Source organism: Myxine glutinosa, chromosome 4 (genome assembly GCF_964187855.1).
Source record: "Myxine glutinosa chromosome 4, kmMyxGlut1.1, whole genome shotgun sequence".
Lineage (NCBI taxonomy): Eukaryota > Metazoa > Chordata > Myxini > Myxiniformes > Myxinidae > Myxine > Myxine glutinosa.
Window position 1 is genome coordinate 77,170,063 of NC_136264.1, and position 22,958 is coordinate 77,193,020.

At 47.3% G+C, this 22,958-nt stretch overlaps 1 protein-coding gene across 7 annotated transcripts in view; it reads left to right on the forward strand.

Annotated features, from left to right (window-relative positions):
• PBRM1 (polybromo 1) overlaps positions 1 to 22,958 on the forward strand; it is a 411,924-nt gene that overhangs the window by 75,843 nt on the left and 313,123 nt on the right. For all 7 annotated transcript variants that reach the window (XM_078776019.1, XM_078776017.1, XM_078776018.1 and 4 more), the window contains exon 9: positions 12,279 to 12,367. In XM_078776019.1, the coding sequence (XP_078632145.1) occupies positions 12,279 to 12,367 (89 nt within the window). The remainder of the gene's footprint in view (positions 1 to 12,278; positions 12,368 to 22,958) is intronic.

The window sequence follows — 22,958 nt, forward strand, 5'->3', positions numbered from 1 at the left end:
TATGCCCTTCCTGCCGCCAACCCTTTTTGCCGTCTTTTACGACAAGCAGGGAATTACCAGTGAACTGGTACTCAATTAGCCGACCTCGGAAGGATGACAGGCTGAGTCAACCTCCTGGCGTTAATTCAGCGATCGACCGGGATTCGAACCCAGGATCCTGGGATCCTAAGCTGGCACCCTAGCCGCTAGCCCAACACCAAACTAGCCCAACACCATACCTCAATTTTTTTTAAATATTTATTTATTTATTTGAGAATGTTGGAAAATATTCCAAAATTGGAAAATTTGGGAATCCTACGGAATTCTATCCCAGATGAAGACCCAATTTCGAGCCCACGATTCAATTGGACGAACCCCCAATTTCTGTTACGTGTTCCTGCATGATCTCCTGATCTCGGTACACCTCCGAACCCCGAGAGGAGCCACGGCAGAAAAATATGTTACTCTGTGTTAGAAATCAATAGTGAAACCACACCAATGATTATAAATGAACAAATAATAAATTGAAAATCACACAGGAATAACGGTATAACAAATGGCAATTAAGAGTGCACCCCATATACCATCAATACAACAACAACACAACAACAACAACATGCATTTTATGGCCATTTTCCCTGCTAGAGCGGGGGTTAGCCTTGCGGTCCCCATGACAATCTTCTCCATTTTGCCCTATTTTCTGCATCTCTCCTTGTTAACTAACCCCCTTGCCCGCATTTCTTCTTCCACCATCTTTAGCCAAGTCTTTCTCGGTCTTCCCCGTCCTCTACTTCCTTCTACATTAATTTCCATCACTCTTCTCAACCAGTCACTTTCATCCTTCCTCAACACATGACCAAACCATCTCAACCTGTTCCTCTTCACAGCATCAATCACAGGCAATATTCCCATCATCTTTCGCAATTCATCATTTGTCTTCCTCTCTCTCAACGATACTCCGCACATCCATCGAACCATTCGCATTTCCACCCTTTCCAGCCTTCGTTGCTGCTCTACGTTTATTACCCATGTCTCGCTCCCATAAATCATAACACTTCTCACACATGCAGCATACACCTTTCCCTTCAGCTTCAGCAACACTCTCCTCCTCATCAGCACGCCACTCAGTTCCCGAAACTTCTTCCATGCACATCTCACTCGAGCAACCGTTGCCGAGTCTGATCCACCTTCTCCATTCAGCATGTCTCCGAGGTAGCAAAATGTTTTCACACCTTCCAGCTTCACGCCGTCTCCAAGATCCAACTCAACATTTCCTCCATCTGCAGCTCCCTCTGTGCACACCTTACATTTGAATGTAGCTGCCACACTGGTAAATTACCCTCTCAGACCACTACATTTTTGATGAACCCACTCAGCGCACATTGTACATTGAATGGAGTTCACTCCGACACCCTTCCTGCACACAGCACACGGCCACTTCCCAGTTCTTTCCACCTCACCACATGCTTTACCACTTGCCATCACCTTCCGTCTTTCCGATATTCACCTTCAGACCTTTTGTCTCCATACATTCCTTCCACTTGTTCATTTTTTCCTTCAGTCCATCCATACTTTCTGCAATCAACACCAGATCATCTGCATACAACAACTCCCACGGCAAACCCTCCTTTACATTCTGAGCCAGCACCTCCATCACAGCTACAAATAGTAATGGACTTAGTACCGACCCCTGATGCACTCCCACCTTCACCTCAAACTCACCACTGTTCCCGTCCTTCGTCCTTACAGCTGTGCGCGCTCTTTTGTACATTGCCATCACGACTCTGATCAACCATTCCTCCACTCCTAACTTCCTCAATGCCCATGTCAATACTTTGCGTGGAACCCTATCGAATGCTTTCTCCAGATCAACAAACCCAAAAAACAACTTCTTCCTCTTCTCCATGTACTTCTCCTGCAACTGCCTCACAATGAAAAGCGCGTCTGTCGTTCCTCTTCCTGGCATAAATCCAAACTGCATTTCGTCGATCTTCACTTTCTTCCTTATCCTCCTCTCCAACACCCTTTCCAATACCTTCATTCCATGCTCCAATAACTTTATCGCTCGGTACGAGCCACACTCCAGAGGGTCACCTTTCCCCTTGTATAGAGGGACGAGGGTACTCAGTTCCCAATCCACTGGAATGCGGCCTTCTTTCACCACCAGATTACCGATCTCTGTCATTCTCTTCACACCCCAACTTCCTGCTGCCTTCAACATATCTCCCACAACTCCCGTCGGCCCTCCCGCTTTTCTCCTCTTCATTGCTTTTATCGCTTCCTCAACTTCCTTCTCAGTTATCTTCTCTGCCGGTCCTAAAACTGGGTTACTCTCTATGTTGCCATCCCATGCATTCTCTGTATTCAACAGCATTTCCATATATCTTTTCCATCTTCCTTTAATTCCATCTGGGTCGACAACGATTTGTCCCACTTCATCCTTCAAGCAACTCACCCCCATCACATCACACCTCTCTTTCGCTATGTGCTTTGCAATCCTGAATACTGCTTTCTGACCCTCTTCCGAATCCAAGCGTTCTCCGAACATTTTCCTACATGCCTCCTGCGCCTTTGCTCCCTCTTTCTTTGCAGCCTTCCTGGCTGCCTTATAACTTTCATGCTCTGCTGTTTCTGCTCCCGTACCCTTCGCCTTCTGCCACTCCTTGAACTTCTTCCTCTTCTCGTCAATCCTCTTTCCAACTTCATCATCCCACCACCATGTTTCCGAGTGCCTCGGTGGTCCTTTTGTCCATCCACATACCTCACCAACGGCTCCCAACAGACTCGCTTTCATTGACATCCAACCACTTTCAAGCTCAACCACATCATCCTCTACCCTACTCAGCCTCTCTTTTAATGCCTCCCTTACTGTCACCTCTTTGAACCTCCACACCTTCATTCTCGGTTGGTACTTCACCCGCCGAGCTCTCCTCGCACCTTTCACCCTTATGTCGCAGACAACCAAGTGGTGCTGTGAAACAGCCTCCTCCCCCGGGATCACCTTTGTGTCCCGGAGGTGCCCCCTATCTCGCCTACGCACCATCAGGTAGTCAACGGTTGTCGTCGACCCACCTGACGTGTATGTAACAAGCTTATTACCCTCTTTCTGGAACTGAGTATTACAAATCAACAAATCAGCTCCATCAGCAAACTCCAAAATCCTTTCACCTTCTCCATTTCTCACACCATATCCGTAATCCCCATGAACTCCCTTAAAACCATCCATACTCCTTCCCACATGTCCATTCAGGTCTCCTCCCACCACAACAACTTCCTCATCTTTCACGTTTTCCATCAGCTTCTCTATCGCACACCAGAACTTGTCCTTCTCTTCATCGCTTCGACCAACCTGCGGAGCATATCCAGAGATGACGTTCACCAAGAGCTTTCCAATCATCATTTTCACCATCATCAACCTATGCCTGCGGTGAGAGAGTGAAAGCCTCAGAATCAGCTTGCTCACGGGAGATACTAATGATCCGAAAAGCCTTGGTTTCTACAGCATGAAGCCGAGTTAGGTGTGAGGCAGGAGCACCAGTCTAGAGCGGAGAGTAGTACTCCATCAGAATGTGGATGAAAACGTTGTAAGTGGTGAATCAGCTTCCTGGAGGGAGGAGTGGGATTTTCCAGGGAGTCAGAGAGATCATTGATGAAGATTAGAAAAAGCATAAGGTCCAGAACACTGCCTTTAGGAACTCCAGCCTGGACAGGAAAAGGAGATGAGAGAATTCCATTCAGAGCCACATGTTGACTATGACAGGAGAGGAAGTTCACGAGCCATGTGTGGAGATTTCCATGGATACCATAAGAGGAGAGTTTGGAGAGCGGGGCGGGGTGCCAGGCTGTATCGAAGGCAAGAGACATGTCAAGGGAGATGGCTCTGATTTCCTGTTTGGCATTGAAGACCTCCAATCCTCCATCCATTGTTGAGAATGCAGAAGCAGCATGTCCAGGGTAGAGTGGCCTGGTCTGAATCCAAATTGATGATCTGAGATCAACCCATTGGAGAAGAGGAAGCATTTAATGTCAGAAGTGATGATGGATTCCATGACCTTGCTGATGATTGGGAGCAGGCTGATTGGCCTGTAGTTGCATGGATCTGTTTATGCACGTTTTTTGTGTAAAGCGGTGATGTTGGCTGATCTCCAAGCAGATGGCAGATAACCTTGAGCAAAAGAGAGGTTGAAATTGAATAGAACAGGGATAGTGTGTGAACTGTGTGATGGAACAGCAAAGCAAGATTTTCAGACCTGTGGGCTGATTCTGTCTGGTCCAGTTGCAGAATCGAGGTTTGTTTGACATTCAAGGTTTGACAGCCACTTCTCCACCTTGTCGGGAGAAAGAACAAAAGAAGAACCACCTTTCGAGACCATTTTTCCCCGCAGAGCAGGGGTTGGCCTTTTTCGGGCACCGTGGTCCCCTTTTTGAAGCAATATTTTATGGCCGGATGCCCTTCCTGCCGCCAACCCTGTTAGTCGCCTCTTACGACACACAGGGAATCACCAGTGAACTGGTACTCAATTTGCCAACTTCGGAAGGATGACAGGCTGAGTCAACCCCCCTGGCGTTAATTCAGCGATGACCGAGATTCAAACCCAGTATCCTAGGACCCCAAGCCGGCACCCTAACCGCTAAGCCAACACCAGGCTCTCTCCAGGGAGAGAAGGACGCAAAGTCCAGGAGCAGCTGGGTACAACTGGGTAAGGTGGGTACAGAGAGCGATGGGTTTGGAACACAATATTTTGAAGCAAACACAGAGTTGATGAGGCATTCAGTCTTTTCATGGGCAGTGTCAGTATTGTAGCCATTTTTGCTAAGGGAGGGGATGGAGCGGGACTAAACACCAGAAACAGACTTGACCATATGACACCAAGATTTGAAGGAGGGAGACAGGTTTGAGAGTTCAGTCTTGAGATTAGAGAGATATTGTTTCCTGGCTCTCCTGAGTGTGGACACACATTTATTCCGAGCTTTGTGAAAGGAACTGAGATTGCCTTCAGTTGGATTTACCTTGCAGGAGACAAAGGCAAGTTGCTTCAGGGCAACTGTCTCACCACAAGCTTCAGTGTACCATGAACAGGAGGAAGGGTATGACAGCTAAAGACGAGATGGAATAAAACTGTGCATGAGAGAGAGCGGTTTTCTTTGGAAGAATTCCCAGGATGAATTGATGCCAGAGACAGTAGAGATGGGAGACCAGTCCAGATGTTTTATGGTTGCTTGAAGACCATGCCAGTCAGCCTGAGTGAAATGCCAGACTCTTCGGCGCTGAGGAGGCTCTCTGAGTGGCCAGAGAGATGTCCACTTTAATAAGCATATGGTCAGATGAATCGGTTGGAGCAGAAGAAGAACAGCAGACATTTGCCATCACTTTGCCAGAACATTTGAAACTAGATGGTATTCATAGAATACTTACACTGTGCAGTGAACTTGGTGTGAGCCAACTCTTCTATTTTTGAAAGTTTCTTTTTTTTGATCCAATATGGCTGCCAGACCATGTGAGCGATGACATCATAAAATTTATACAGCAATACCCCGGCCTACGTCATTAATTGGTTCCATAAGCCGTGACGTAACTCGGTTTTTGACGTAAACAGGGTGTAATGCCTTAAAATGAAGACAAACACCGTAAAAGTAGAGTATATAACTGGAGGAGGCTGCGGCTTCGCCCTGAATCTTTGCCGCTCCCCATCGGGAGTCCCTCCGTTGTTTTCTATCGGTCGGGTCTTCTCCTCGAACAGGGTGACTGGCACGGACGTGTCGACCGTGAGCTGGCTTGTGTGCCGAGTGGCTCCGCGGCCCGCTTCACCACGGCGTGCTTTACCCAACGTGTCCGACCAGTTTCACCGGTGGCCGTGTCGTGTCGTCTGTGACGAACGAACGAGCTCAGGGTTCCGTGAACCCGGCCGCCCCGGGGATCGACGCTCGCCTCCTAGTCGTAGGCGTGCCCCGTCTTTCCTCGAGCGGCCGAAGTTGCTTGCTTCTTTTTTTTTGGACGATGCGATATACTCAGAAACGCCGACGTACAGGCAGGCATTTGCAAATCCATGCACATGTGCACATGAACACGTCGATCGGTTCGTCGACACCGGATGCCGGCGAGGTGCCCGACGCACCTCGGCTCGAGGCATGACACGGTCACGGTCGTCCGAGCCGGCATCGTCGTCATGTTTCGCCGTTGCCACGTTGCGTTGTTTGTTTTACACAGTAAAGGAATAATCACAAAAATAACAGCGAAAGGCAAAGCAAGCATGCGACCACAGCACAGGACAAAATGCATATGGCGTCGCCTTTGTTTTGAATGAGAACCAGCAGCTACGCGTACGTATACGTACATTTTTTTTATATCTTAATGTGCTTTTTATTGTATTTTAAATTGTTTTTTAAACTTATTTTATTGTTAATTTTGATGTACTATTTTATTTATTTTAAATATATATTTTTCACGTCCTGCTATTATGATGTCGGAGTGACGTAAATTCACACATAATGACGTTCGCTGAACTGAAATTTACTCTAGAAGAGTGGCGTAAAGTCGGATTTGACATAGGTCGAAATGGCGTAAAACAGGGTATTGCTGTATTCTCTAAATAATTGTTGCATACATCATGCTCAATAAATTTCAAACTGATCAGACTAAGCGTTGTCCCTGTCGAAATATGACGTCATAATTATGCCACCAATGACGTCATCGTTACCAACACCTATTCCCCATATTGAGGTATTTACAATGAGCCACGTTTCAATTTTTAAAATGCTGACACGGCACACACTTTACTTTACTAAAATGCAGACACAAATGTTAGATGTTCGTCAAAAATCGTCGGAATTTCACCAAATCTGTTTTGGTCATGTTTTAATATACCTCAGCGATTGACAAATCTGAAATCAGAATTTTATTTGAGGTCAAAATGACCCCGTGAGGTCGCTCCGTACTTTGCCTGCTTGTCATGTACAGTGTGATAATTAATTCCATGCCCACTCTAGAAGACTTCTTCACGCAATAACAACTTTCCTTGCTTCCAGACCGTACATCCAATCATCTTGAAATTTTGCACACATGTTGCACTTCATTACCTCTACTATAATATAAAGTTTCACGTCGATCAATGAAGTGGTTCAAGAGTTATAAAATTCATAATATTTTTGTTTAATTATTTATATCTGCCAAACCACGTGACCTATTGCAAATTCCAAAATTTCTTTTTAGTAGACTGATATGATGAACACATCGGTGAAGTTTCCCCTCAATATGATCAAAAATGAGGGAGGAGCTTGGTTTTAAAGGTTTATGCTTAAAAACGTCATAACTCTGAAACCATGTGACGCATGACGTCATGCTCGCTGACTTTTTTGTTTGTCATGGGTATGCGATTCTGCCTGCAAAGTTTGGCCTTGATCTGTACAGTCGTTTAGGATAAAATTGGATTTTAGTGGTTTTTCAGGCTTTTCACTCAAAACAATATGGCGTCCGAACCACGTGACCTACGACGTCATTATAATTTTATTTCTGCATCAATTTATACCGAGAAGATGCTCAAGAAATTTCATCCTGATCGGATAAAGTTTTTTACCTTTCGAATTATGACATCATAACGGCAGCACCTACGATGTCATCATTCACATATGTTATTCCGCATGGAGAGTTCCTTGCAATGAGACCTGTCTCAATTATTTCTGTGCAGCGGTTTTTGCGATTATAGAGATGCAAAGTTGTTGTTTTTTTCCAAGATGTCGCCCATACCACGTGATCTGTGACGTCATAATATTCACTAAAATATTATACAGGAGGAGGCCTTCCTAAGGTGAAAATTTCATGTAAATCAGACCAACGGTTGCCGAGAAAATGAATTTTTAAAATGCAGACATGCACGTACGTACCCGAATGTTTAACCCTGCCTTTCGCTTCGCGAGCGCAGGGTAACAATGTGATCATGACACAATGCCAGAACAATTAAAAATCATTTGCCAGAACAGCAGATGTAAATGGAGTCATCACTGTTTAGTGGACGGTACAACACACATATGAGAAAGAGGTGGGAGCGGAGGGGAAGCCATAGCCAGAGGTACTCCTGGGGGTGTGGTGGAGAGAGGGCAGTACAGGGAGAGTGAGGAAGAGTGTTTTTTTTTTTATAAAGAGAGCAACTCCGCCAGCAGGACGAGGCTCATGTCTATCGTACCAGAGGAGGGAGTAACCAGGGAGAGATACTAAAGAGTCAGAGCCATCTTGAAGGAGGAAAGTTTATATTAAGGACATCAAGTCTGGTTTACCAGAAGCAACCTGTATGGAGAGATCACTCAGGTTTAAGGTATGCCTCAGATGTTTGAGGTCCATATCGTTAAGGAAGAGGTAGGGGGTCATCGGATACAAGAGAGGGAATGGTGAAGGGCAGAGTAATAGTAGAGGAAACGAAAGTGAAAAAGTGGCTTAGAAATTGATTTGAAAATCATTTCATGTTAGAGACAGACATCCAGTGGGAAGAGTTAGGGCATTGGGTGGTGCATTGGGAAAGGGTGGATGCCAGCTGAGATTTTCCTGAAAAGGGTAATTTTAACCCCTTTTTTTTCCAAATTGTTATTTTCAAAGATTTTGTAACTTTGGAGGTAGTTTTCAGATTTACCTTTCAATAAGCAGGATGTACAAAGTAAGCATTCAACCAAGTGGAGCTGGCAAACAGAAAGAGATCAAAGCTGACAGGAATCGAATCCAAAGACTGTTTGTGGCAGCACAGGGAGGGAGAGATGTAGACCTGAATAACATCCTGAGGCATGAGCTTTCATCAGTCCCAAGTGCACTAGCAGACACTAATGGGAAACTCCATTCTACCGACAAGTCCCAGCTTCAAGAAATGCTGACCAAGGACATAGAAGTGTCAAAAAACCTTCCCAAGAGTACAGCAAAAACCTGCTTGATCATTGACGGCCCTGCACTGATACAAGCAATTGGCAAGCCTGAGAAATCAGAGACTTTTGGAGATCTGAGCAATGTATTCTGTACCAGGGCCTAAAACCGCTTTGGTCCCATGTACTCCAGGGTTGATGTTGTGTTCGATCGGTATCAGGAGGTCTCCATCAAGTCTGGCACAAGGGAAAAAAGAGCCGGCAAAACCCGCCCAATCAGACGTGTCATCAGTTCAAAGGACGTGAAGCTCCCCTCCAACTTCAACTCATTCCTCAGCCTCTCTGCCAACAAGGCTGACTTGGCAGCATTTCTTTCCGGATCTCTCATAGAGATGGCGGAGAAGGAGCTACAGCCAACATATGAATTAGTTGTTGCCGGCGGGTTTGAGGATTTGATGAGGGTATGGATTTCTACAGGCAGGCGCACCAACTCCATGAACGCAAACCATGAAGAGGCGGACACCAGGATCATCCATGCCAGGGATGCGACACTACAGGGCTACCAGAGATGTGTCCTTCAATGCCGAGACACAGATGTCCTGGTTGTGGCACTGGGCCTGCGAGATCACCTATCTCCAGAGGTGTGGTTCAGTTCAGGATTGAGATCCAAACGTCCATCAGATCTCACTACCAGAAGACCAAATTCAGACAATTATTGCATTCCATGCACTAACAGGTTGTGACACAGTCAGCCAGTTCGCCGGTATAGGGAAGAAGACTGCGTTGAAAGTGTTCACTGAAGACTCAGCATGCCTCCAGAAGATGGGGTCTAAAAACATCAGTGACCAATTGATCCAAGACGCTGAGAAGTTTGTGTGCAAACTGTACCTAAAAACCACCCCTCTTACGGCAATTGATCAAGTTCGCCGAGAAATGTTCCTTCAAGGAAAGCGTTTGCTTGATGCTCTTCCCCTGAGTGACCCTGGAAATGCACTGGAAATGCGTATTCGTCGAGCAAACTCCCAATGCCTTGTCTGGAAGGAGTCACTAAGCCCAGTGCAAGATCTGCCTGATCCAACAACCAGTGGATGGAAGTCGGAAGAATGATAGTAGTGGAAACCTCGTTCCCAATTTGATGACCCTGAGCCCTCTTCCAAAAGCTTGCAAGGAGCTTGTGAGCTGCTTTTGCACACCTGGTTGTGGAAAAAGATGCGGCTGTTTCCGTGCAGGACAAAAGACCTGCATTAGTGCTTGCACTTGTAGGGGATCATGCACCGATTCACAGGATGATGATGAAGATGAAGATGTGTGGGTAGTCGGAGCCCCGTTCAAACTATGTTATCCGTAGGTTGTTGGCAAACAGAATAAAGTCTCAAACAATACTAGGAATCTTGACCATGGTGGTTTGGAGACATTTTCCAATGCATACTGTATGCTATAACATCACACTTAACAATTCCATGTTCCGGTAAATACAAAACAGAGGTTTTTTTCACAATTTCTATGTATTTTTGAAGAAAAGGTTAATTTTCACCCTTCACTAATTGCCCACAGAGGGGTATTACATCAATCTTCCCTCACTAAAAACTGCTCTTCTATGTGAGGATTGATAAATAAAAGCAATTAGAACCAGTAAATTTAGTTTTATATAGCATTTTGCCTATCTATTAGAAACTGTGAGAAAATTATATATTTTTGCCGTAGGTTGACCTTTGACCCCCACTGTAACCATGGTAACCCTTTAATTATATATATATTTAAAAATACTGAGATGCATTTTGTAGGCAATATCATCAGCAACAAAATGATGTATAAAAACCCCATGTAGAGTAAAATGGCTGGGCAAATAAATGGGATATTGTTACAAACATCTCCTCTCTTTTTCAACACTTCGGAAATACTGATTTAGCAAAAAAAGGGTTAAAAATGACCCTTTTCGAAAAAATCTCAGCTGGCATCCACCCTCCCCCGATGCACCACCCCATTTCTTACCTGTTTCCAGTGGATGCCTGCTTTTAACATGAAATGATTTTCAAAATGAATTTTTCAGGCTCATTTCCTCTACTATAAGGAGAGGGAGAGGTAGGGAGAGCTGTTGACATGGTCTCAGAGATAGCAGAAGAGCAGGGAGAGGGGGCAGGATGAGGTGGACAAAAGGCCACAAAAGGGCAATCATGACACAATATTAAAATAGCCTTTGATGCTAGGTGGTGATATGATGAGGCACAGTGAGTAAATTGAGGAGGGCAGGGGGGTGAGGGTGGAGATTTCAAAGGGAGAGGTGAGGGGGGAGGTTTGAAGGGGAGGAGTGAGGAGGGAGATTTGAAGGGGAGTGGTGAGGGGGGAGATGTGAAGGGGGGAAGTGTGAAGGGGGAGATTTGAACGAGAGGGTTGAGGGGGGAGTTTTGAAGTGTAAAACAACCTAAGCTGCTGTTGAAAGGTTCATCAAATATATCGAAAGGTTGAAGCCGATACGCATTGTGGGCCTTGTGAAGGCGACAGCATGTATAGGCTTCATTCAGGCCTTAGGCTTCAGATCTCTGGTGTCAGCCAATATGCCAGTGCAATTGGAATTATTGTCCCCAGTCGCACCGCGGAGCGAAAGGGGGACTATAGTTTTCCCCTCCGTCCGTGTGTGCGTGCGTGCGTAAGTGAAGGACCGAATTCTAATTTGGTGTGTGGGTGCAACCCACGTCAAAATCCAAGATGGCCGCCGCCATGTATGTCTGACGCCATGTATGTCTGAACCTTGTGAGCGGAATATCTTGAAAAATAAGTGAAGTACCAACTTCTAATCTGGTGTGTGGGTGTATCTAGGCATAAGGAAGAAAGCTATAGAAAATTGGGTCGCCACGTCAAAATCCAAGATGGCCGCCGCCATGTATGTCTGAACCTTGTGAGCGGAATATCTTGAAAAATAAGCGAAGTACCAATGTCTAATCTGGTGTGTGGGTGTATCTAGGCATAAGGAAGAACGCCATTGAAAATTGGGTCGCCACGTCAAAATCCAAGATGGCCGCCACCATATATATGTCTGAACCTTGTGAGCGAAATATCTTGAAAAATAAACGAACTACTAACTTCTAATGTGGTGTGTGGGTGTATCTAGGCATAAGGAAGAACGCTATTGAAAATTGGGTAGCCACGTCAACATCCAAGATGGCCACCTTGCGTCTTCCACTTTGTCAACTCGCATCACTTCACCGACGGGGGACCTAGGCGTAACGCTTGTTTGAACTATATAACCAGCTGCATAACTTTGTGGTATAGCCAACTTATAATATTAGCCAATTGACAGCACTTGATATTGTCTATTTCAGGCAATTTTTTGTGTTTTCTGATCAGATTTTCAACATTTTAATTGCGGTACCTTATCTTGTGATTTATATTCTCCTCTTGCAAACATTGATCAACTTCAAATTTCTTTCCTGTCCTATTAATTCTTCCATCTTTCACAGGATGCACACGTGATTCGCAAGATGTTTATGCAGAAACGTGCAGAGTTGGAGCAAAGCCTTGGGCCAGTCAAGAGCAGCTTGCGTATTCGGTAGGACTCTGAAATGTGTAGAACCAGAATGAGAATTTAAGTTTGATTGAATTTTGAGGAATGTTTTCTGACCTGAATATTTTTCTGGTTAACAAAACAGTTAAGTCTACCACTGAGTTTGGTTTGAGCCCATGGTTTGAGAAATATGTAGACTTGTAGAGGGTAATTTGGTATTCTGGGATGTCACAATTTGGTTTAAAGTTACATTTGGGTTTACATGTTTGACGAGCTAATGATGCTTTTTATTTTTAGAGACTTTGTTAAAAAGGAAGGTGCACTATGTTGGTCACTGGATTATTTTTTGTTTGCTTGTCTGTCTATCTTTATGTCAACACAATAATTATAAACACTGGACTAAGCTGTCATTTTGCACCATATTGCTTTTAAAAGGGACATAGACCTCGTGAAATTCATTGAGATGTAAGCAGGTGCAACACAAAGACATAACCAAGTTTTGGCTTTCTGTGAATATGTCTAAAGCAACTATTTTTTTCTCAGCCTGAAATGACAGCTACACATTTGATAGCTCAATGTGTTTGGAGGTCACAACCACAAACAGGCAAAATCAAGTGACCACACCGAAGAAGGCGGGAACTGCACCTCGAGTCAACTCCATTCCTCATCCCTGCTGCTCCATTCCTCACCCCTCAGATCGGCAGTCTACAGCCTCCTCACTCTCTGCAGACCTGGACAAAATCAGACTGGTCAAACAAGTGGAACATGTCTTTCAATCCTGACAAATCTCACACTCTTACTATGTCTCTCCAAAAAGACCGACTGGACTGTTGTGGAAAACCAATCAGGTCCACACAACTTTAGTCCAACTTGTGGTTTAATTCCATTTAGATCATGACATCATCCTGTAATGCAGGAAATGCAATAAGTATACGATGTGGCATCACATGGGACCATTCATAACATTCAATGCAAGCAAGCTGGATATTCTATGCTGGCGTACCATTAGCGAGTCTACCAGATGTAACGTGTCACAGGAGAAGTCTCGGAGCACCGTCCGCAGCAGCGGGTCTTATAGTCACGCCCCTAGCGGTGTCAACGAGCAGCGAGCATCACCCCGGGTTCAGTACGAATACGATTTCACTACATTCTCCCCCCCCCCCGTCAGAATTATACGGCGGTGCGGCTAGAAGCGAGCGAGCGTCAGCACGAACAGGGTGCGGACATCAGTCGACCCAACCGTATCGGGCCGGGCAGCGAATTTCTCTGCCAGCACGCGTCCGAAATTCCCCGGGTACGGCATCATGTATCCCTGTGTCCCCGGCGTCGGAGGTGCCATCAGGGTCGGGTGACGAAGGGGGTAACTCCAAGTCGTCGGGCCCAGGTAGACCCGGCGAGGGGAGAGTCGGTAGACTTTCGGCGATGGGAGCGTCGGGAGAGGCCATAGTCTCATAGATGGGTTCGGTCGGTCCGTCCGATTCCCTACTCAGGTCGGCGACCCCGCAAGGGGCAAGGTGACGGACGGAGACGGTAGTCTCACGGCCATCAGTCGTCATCACACGAGCATGCTCAGGATTAGCCTGGATAATCTGCACTCTGTCCACTAGGGGGTCGTACTTGCTCGCGCGAACCGCCCGTTTAAGGTAGGCCGGCCCGGGCCCAGCGAGCCAACTGGGCAAAGACCGTATACACCCCGTGCTCCTGGGGTGGTGGAAAAGTCGCTCGTGGGGAGTTTGGTTGGTTGCCGTACACAGGAGAGCCCTGATCGAGTTCAACGCCGCAGGTAGCGACCAAGCCCATTTATCGAGGCCCCGGCCGAGGGTCCGGAGGTTGAGCATGACGGCCCTCCAGATAATCCCGTTGAAGCGTTCGATCTGCCCATTAGCCTGGGGTCTGTACGGCGTGGTGTAACTAGAAGCAATGTTATTTTGGAGCAGATAGCCGCGCACCTCCTGAGACAAGAAGACCGCACCCCAGTCGGTATGTACATAGGCCGGGTACCCGAACATTGAGAACAAGTTCTGTAAGCATCGCATCACCGTGGCAGCAGTCATGTCCGCGCACGTATAAGCAAAGGGGAATCGCGAGTACTCATCGACGATAGTGAGCAGATAGCGAGAGCCGCTCGACACCGGCAATGGGCCCTTGAAATCCATCGCCAAGCGTTCCCACGGTCGCGTAGCCTTAACCAGAGTCCCCATGGGAGGGTTATAGAAACGCGGTTTGATTTCCGCGCAGATAGCGCAGTCGCGACAGATACGGCGGATATCGTCAATCGAGTATGGGAGATTGCCACGCCGCACAAAATGAGCGAAACGCGTTACGCCGGGATGGCCCGCAGTGGCATGCAGCACCCGTAGGCCCTCCAAAGAGGTGATACGCGCGCATGTAGCCGGTCGTGATAAGGCATCGGCGGCCCGGTTATCCTTCCCCGGGCGATATTTGATGGTTTAACAGAAGTCGGCGAGTTCGATACGCCAGCGAGTGATTTTCTCATTCTTAATGCGCTGGGCGTGTAAGGTGTCGTACATGAACGCAACGCTTTGCTGGTCCGTGATGATTTGGAAGCACCGCCCGAGTAAGTACGGGCGCCATCGCCGAATAGACTCGACGATCGCATACGCTTCCTTTTCGACGGACGAGTGTCTCCGCTCAGCGGTGGTAAGAGTCCGTGAAAAGAAAGCCACGGGACGCCCCCCTTGGGAGAGGGTCGCCGCGATGGCCTGATCCGAGGCGTCACTTTCGAGGACGAAAGAGCCGCTCTCGTCGATTGTCGCCACGGCGGCTCGGGCGATGTCGGCCTTAAGGCCTTCAAAGGCCGCCAATGCGGCCGGACTCAGTGGGAAGGTGTCGCAGGCCACGAGGGGGCGAAGTTTCGCGGAGAAATTTTGCACCCATTTGGAGTAATGGGCGAATAGCCCGAGGGTGCGCTTCAGGGACGCCCGATCACAGGGAGGGGCCATGTCGAGCAAAGGTCGCAGACGCTCCTTATCCGGAGCGACAGAGCCATGGGTCACAGTGTACCCCAGAAGATCTATCGTGCGTAGGGAGTATTGGCACTTATCCTCGTTCATAGTTAAGTGATACCTCTGCGCGACCTCAAGGAAGCGCTTCAGATTAGCATCATGGTGCCCTTGGTCATATCCACAAACCGTAAGATTATCGAGGTAGACGAAAACATCGGTTAAGTGCTCCCGCGCAATGAGGTCATCCATGGCCCTCTGGAAACAAGCGACCCCGTTCGTTACCCCAAAAGGCAATCGCGTAAATTGGTACAACCGCTGCCCCGACTCAAAAGCGGTATAGATACGATCCGCCCTCGAGATAGGGATCTGGTGGTACGCACTACTGAGATCGAGAGTGCTATAGACCGAATACTGGGACACCTGTTGCACCAGCGCGTCCATCCCCGGAAGGGGGTAGGCATCCAGCTGTGTAAAGCGGTTAATCGTTTGGGAATAGTCGATTACCATGCGTCTGCGGTGGGCCTCGCTGCGCACCACCAAGACCTGGGCGCGCCACGGCGACCTGCTAGGTTCTATGATGCCGTCTTTCAAGAGCTGAGCCGTTTCGTCCGCAATGAATTGCATGTCTGCGCGAGAGTAGCGCCGTGATTTCACCGCGACAGGGGTGCAGTCGGAGGTTAGATTGGGGAACAGCGAAAGCGGCTGGATGTCCATTTGCGCTAGGGCGCACACCGCAAGCGCGTCGTCCGCCCCCACAACAAGCGTGTCAGGCCCACCAAACTCCATTACCAGACGTCCATGCAGCTTAAGAAAATCGTGTCCTAACAGAATATCAGCACATAAAGCGGGTAAAACCATAAGGTGTACATCAGGAAAAACCCGTCCCTTTAGCACGAGTTTCAATCGGCATTCCCCTTCGTGCTGAGTCGAAGCCCCTGGGAAGCCATGAAGATCCGTCTCGTAGACCTCCAGATCCGCCATCCATGCCTGAGCACAAGTCGCTGGTCGATAAAACTATCCGTAGACCCTGTATCCACCAAGGCCCGAACACAATGGCCTTCGACCATGAGGGGAATAAGGGCTTGAGCCAGGCCAGACGAGGCTGCTGGGAGTGGGACTGAACCCCCCGAATGGGTCGGACAAGCCTCGCGGGTGGATCCTATGCCAGCAGCAGTTTTGCGGTCGTGGCCGGAGTATGCGTTGTCCATGGGGAATCCATTAATGCCATCAGAGGGCTTTCCCAAGCATTCCGGTGTTTCGCGATTCAAAATCTGACAATTCTGACGGGAAAAGGCCTCCGTAGTATTTGAAAACGCCTTTTGATACTTTTGGCAGGAAAAGGCCTCCGTAGTATTCAAAATCGCCTTTTCCGGGGTGAGGGCCACCGTTAGCTCGTGGACGACACGAGGAGAACGTTCCGCTGGGGCTTGGCGAGGCTTCAAAGCCCCTTGCGTGGCCCGGAGTTTGGTCAAGGACACGTACTTCGTGCCCGATTGAGGATGAGACTGTGGTGGCTGTCCGGTGACGCCCGCCAAGGACGTCTGAGCGCCCAGGGGCCCGCAGAGAGGGGCCCTCCCCTTCGAAGACGGGTAAGGCGCCGGGTTTCGGGCTCGGCTCGCAGGCTCCGCAATGAGCCCATTCAAGGTCGCCGCGACCGCGACCGCGCGATTCAATGAGCCGCGTGCCGTTTTCCTGCACACTTTCACGTAATGTCCCTTTTGCGAGCACAAATGGCATATAGCGCTCGTGCCGGACACACGGGCCGGGCATGGCGTGGCCCCCCACAGAAAAAGCATGCGGCCCCGCGTAAGGCCTTGGGTCTGGCCGTAGCGGCAGCCGTCAGGACTGGGTCTTCCTCCGGAGCATCCCGGAGTTCCGCGAGCAGGTCCGCGTCCTCGGCGGTAGCACTCTCCGGCCGGGCGTGTAGTGTAGTGCCCGCCAAGAGGCGCGTGCGATCATAGGTGTTCAATTGCATCCGCGCTTCGGTGTATACTTTCCCTTGCTCGAGTGCCGTAGCGAAGGTCAGGTCGGTCTTCTCTAGGAGCTTGAGCCTTAGTTCCTGGGAGGAGACCCCTGCAATGAAGGCATCTAAAAGAAGATCATCCTGAGACTGCGCGGGAGTCCGTGGCTCCTTGATGCTGTCCAGCAAGAGCTGCCGGAGCTCCTGGGCATAGTGGTCCATCGCCTCGTTGGGTTGCTGACGTCGCGTTAGCAGCAAATATCGTGCATACACCGGGCTTTTTCCCTTTATGTACAGCCGTTTGAGCTCCGCGATCGAGAGGTCATACGTCGCGAATTGAGCGATGGAATTGTACACCTTGTAGTCGATTTTTGAATGAAGCGTTGCTAGCTTCGCGGCAGCCGTCGGCGCGGTCTCAGGCTCCTCGAAATGATTCTCCAATGTTCTGAGCCAGTGCTTCAGTTGCAAGCCACCATCCGGGGCTTGTGGGTCGGCGCAGAATACGGCAACCGCCAGCGTCTTGTTGCCAGCCATGTCGGTAGATCTAAATGGAATTAAGTGTTGTGGAAAACCAATCAGGTCCGCACAACTTTAGTCCAACTTGTGGTTTAATTCCATTTAGATCATGACATCATCCTGTAATGCAGGAAATGCAATAGGTATACGATGTGGCATCACATGGGACCATTCATAACATTCAATGCAAGCAAGCTGGATATTCTATGCTGGCGTACCGTTAGCGAGTCTACCAGATGTAACGTGTCACAGGAGAAGTCTCGGAGCACCGTCCGCAGCAGCGGGTCTTATAGTCACGCCCCTAGCGGTGTCAACGAGCAGCGAGCATCACCCCGGGTTCAGTACGAATACGATTTCACTACATGGACAACTCTCCCATCTACTTTCTGAACAATCCTCTCCAATAAGTTCTGTCACTCCAGCTTTTGGGTCTCACTATCTGCCATGATCTTTCCTGGGAAAAACCACATTTCCAAGCTGGCCTCCAAAGCCAGTCGCTGACTGGGCATCCTCCGTCGTGCGAAGTTCTTCATTGGCACACCTGAGCTCCTCACCACATACAAGGCTTTCATCTGCAGCTCAATGGAATACTGCTCTCCCCTCTGGGCTGGTGCTCCTGCCTCACACCTAGCTCAGCTTCATGCTGTTGAAACCAAAGCTTTCAGAATCATTGGAATCTCCTGCGATGAAGCTGATTGCGAGGGCCTTTCACTCACTCACCGCAGGCAGGTAAGCGGTCTTTCTATCTTCTACCGACTCCTTTCCGGCCTAGCTCCCCCAGCTCTATCTGTGCTCTGTCCCCCAAATATTCCAGCAGGTCGCACAAGATCTGTCAGCAACCCTCTTCTGGTGAAATTGCCAAAATCAAGACTCTCTGCCAACCTTCACTCTTTCATTCCTCTTTACTCCTGCCTCTGGAACAAACTCCCTCACTCTCTTCAATCCCACTCCTCCCTCCAGGTCTTTAAAACAGCTGTTCACCACCATCTCTTATCTTCCCCCATCCAAAACCTTGATCTTTTCTACCCCCATCAATTCACCCCTGATCCACTTTTTTTAAATACCAACTTCTTTCCCCGAAGTCCTTGCAGTATCCATGTGTTTTACACTTCTCCCAACCCCCCCCCCCCCCTCCCTTCCCATGCATCCTCCTCTCAAGCCCTCTTCCTCCCACAGATCTCCCGATGTCCCTGCACTCAAATGTTGTGCTTGTGTGCTTCCCCCTCTCTCCCCATCTTGTCTACCACTCCCCTTATTATATGTTTTATGTGTCCATTTGTTTTTTTTTGTGATTAATGTTAGCTCTTTCACGAGCCTCGATCTTGTATACAAAAAAAAAGAAAAAAGGAACTGGTTGCAGCCTGGATTCAGAGCAGTTACAGTAAACAAGATATTTAAGCAAATACTACTGAAACAGGAATCATGACACAATATTGGTGACAGTAAACTAAAACTCTTTATTTACAATTTACACACTTTAGCAAAATGACCGTAACCTATTCTTAATTTAGCATGTACTCCAAAGCAATAGTTCACCAAAATGTGTTGGCACAATCTCTGAATTCTAAAATCAGGGCAGCAGACATTGGATCAACAACATGATGCTCGATTTGGGGATGCAGGGAGCAGTAGAGGCGTTTGTAAAGAAGAAATTGTGAAGGAGAGGACAAAATAGTAGCAGAAGTAGATGTTGTAAGTTCTGTGTAGCGCAGTGAGGCTAAGAAACTGCTTCATTCAGCATCTTTTCAAAGCGTCCCCGTTTGGATTTAGTTGGTCAACCTCGCTGTGGGGGAACACTTGCACCTGGCTGCTGTATGTCAGCACAATGAATGTTTCAACAGGAGGTTGCAAGCCATTTAAAAACAGCATGCCCCACCAAGGATGCTCCAAATGACCGAGTTGTTGTGCACAGGAGCCGCTATGAGTATCCTCATTTCGAAGGAAGAGTCCCCCCTAGCACGACACATTGTGATGTGATCCAATGAAGAGATTTCATCGTCTCTCACCTGGTGTTATCCTTCCTTTATCTCACAGCTTTAGTAAAGCACATTGATCTCTCCTTCACTGATACCCCAATGACTCGACATCAACGCTCTCTCCTTCCCTCCATACACTTTTGTTGGACCATCCCAGGCATGTCCCATGCATTTCAAGGACCAATCAGATTGCTACCCATTGCCTCCAAGGCCATACCTTGTTCAGCCATGGTTCTACTTGGCAAGGTAAATCCCTGCACAGCCACCAAGCCTTGCTGTTGTCCAACAACGATGACTCCATTGTCCAACAACTATCGAAATATTAAACAATTATATGACAAAATAATAATAACAATAAGGCAGGTTCTGAATTCTATTTCCCAGTAATAATGACAATCACATCATTAACCGTTTTGATCCATCAAAACAAAACATACATCAATAAAATACATCAATTGTCATTTTCATAACAAAATAATGCAAAATAAATCTGGTGTCATTTTTTTGGTTATTGAATGCCACAAACTACAATCGTACGAAAATACGCAACTTGCTGTCTGTCTGACCATGATACATTTGATCATCACTTATCCAATCTCAACCAAAATGACAGGAGGACTGAGCGTCACATGATGGAGGTTGTTGCCCCCCTCCCCAAGGAAGTTTACCACCTTGGATGAAATCCGTGTTAAGGTGTATATCCATATTAAGATAGCTAATCATGGCGTTTTTGCAAGGCCGCTTGTAATAGCAAGAGTAAGAAGAAAAAGAGCAATCAGAGATTACAAACCCTCGCCAGGATGTATTTACAGTGGTTTTTAAGGCTTTTGTGTTAAAACAAATATGACGGCTGAACCACATGACCGATGACGTCATTTTTTTTTTTTTTCTAAACTAATTTATTCCAAGATTATGCTCAAGAAATTTCATCTTGATCGGATGAAGTTTTATACTTGTCGAATTATGACGTTATAATGGAGGAACCTATGACATCATCATTAACATATCTTATTCCCCATGGAGAGTTCTTTATAATGAGCCATGCCTCAATTTTGTCTATTCAGCGCTTTCCGAGATATAGAGGTGCAAAGTTTTTCGTTTTTTCCAAGATGGCGGCCGAACCACGTGACCGATGACATCATCATTAACATATTTTATTCCCCATGGAGAGTTCTTTACAATGAGCCATGTCTCAATTTTTTCTATTCAGCACTTTCGGAGATATAGAGGTGCAAAGTTTTTCCGTTTTTCCAAGATGGCGGCCGAACCACGTGACCGATGACGTCATCATTTGGGCACAGTCTGTTCCAGGGCAAGACAAATATGTGTGTAAAGTTTGGTGATTCTACGTGCAATGGTGTAGACGTAGTGCTGCGCACAGACAGACAAACAGACAGACAGACAGACGGACAAACCAACCGATCAACATACTTGCCGGTATCTTTTCCGGGAAGTAACAAACGGACTCAAATGCAATACCCTCTCCTCTGGCGAGGGTAACTAGAACTGCCACTTTATAACTGCTGGCAGTGATTACCGGTTTCATACAACCCCGCTTTCACATTATTATTATTTTTTCTCCATCAATTTATCCCAAGATGATGCTCAAGAAATTTCATCCTGATGAAACTAATGCTGACAGATGGGACCGCCAGCTTAACGTCCATCAACTAATGCCAACAGAAGGGACGGCCAGCTTAACATCCATCAACCAATGCCGACAGACAGGATGGCCAGCTTAACATCCACCAACCAATGCGGACAGATGGGACGGCCAGGTTAACGTTCATCATCTAATACTGACAGAAGGGACACATGGTTTGACGTCCATCAACTAATGCCGACAGACGGGACGGCGAGCTTAACGTCCACCAACTAATTGCGACAGATGGGACGGCCCGGTTAACGTTCATCAACCAATGCCAACAGATGGGACAGCCAGGTTAACGTCCACCAACCAATGCCGACAGACGGGACGGCGAGCTTAACATCCACCAACCAATGCCGACAGACAAAGTACTCCTTTGGTGAAAATTTCCTGTCCATCGGTCAAACCATTGAAGAGAGAATTATTTTTAGCTCACTTGGAACGAAGTTCAGGGGAGCTTATGCGATGGCACGTTGTCTGTCCGTCCGTCCGTCAGTCTGTAAACACTTGAAACATCTTCTCCGAAACCGCTGATGGGATTACGACCAAATTTGGCACAAATTATGTTTGTTGTGTTGTGACTAAAGTTTGCTCACAGCATTAAAAAATCCAGGTCTAAGGGGGTCGACCAGGGGTCAAAGTGGATCCAGGTTTGACACCCCCCACCTCCCACCTTCCCCCCCAAAATAAATAGGAATTTGCTTTTTCCTCTGAAACTACACTCACTATTTCGATGAAACTTTACCACGCCCTTCATCACCTGTGTTGTACCAGTGTGTTCACGGCATTAAAAAAATCTGCCCCTTTGGGGTTATACAGGGGGGGGGGGGTCAAAGTGGCTCCAGGCTTGCCCCCCCAAAATAGATATTTGCTTTCTTCTCTGAAACTACACACACGATTTCGATGAAACTTCACCACAACCTTCATCACCCATGATGTACCAACGTTTGTTCCTGGCATTTAGAAAATCGGTGTCTTAGGTGGTCCATGTGGGTCGGGGGGCTTCCCCCCCCCCCCAAAAAAAATAATAGGTATTTGCTTTCTTCTCAGAAATTACACATGCAATTTTGTTGAAACTTCACCACAACCTTCATCATCCGTGATGGACCAATGCTTGTTCAATGCATTGGAAAAATTACAGTCTGAGGAGGTACACGGATTGGGAGGGGGGGGGCTGCCCCCCCCCAAAATAGGTATTGTTTTTGTTTGTTGTTTAAAGTCTTATGATGATGTTAGTATGATTCTATATGCTGCCCTGTCTTCTGGCATCCATTGAAATTGGTTTAAAATACCTCTAGTCAGTGTAGTATACTGTTTATTCTACCAGGTGAGCACCAGGGGTATTGCCCCTATGTTTAAAGAAAATAAACCTGAAAAATCCCTGTGCTGGAATCATTGACATAGCCTTTGATGCTCATACAGAGTTTCTTCTTCACACAATAACAACTTCTAGTTTTCAGTCCGTACATCCAATCATTTTTAAATTTTGCACATTTGTTCCCCTTCATGACTTCTACTTTATTATATATAAAGTTTCATGTCGATCAATGAAGCGGTTCAATAGATATCG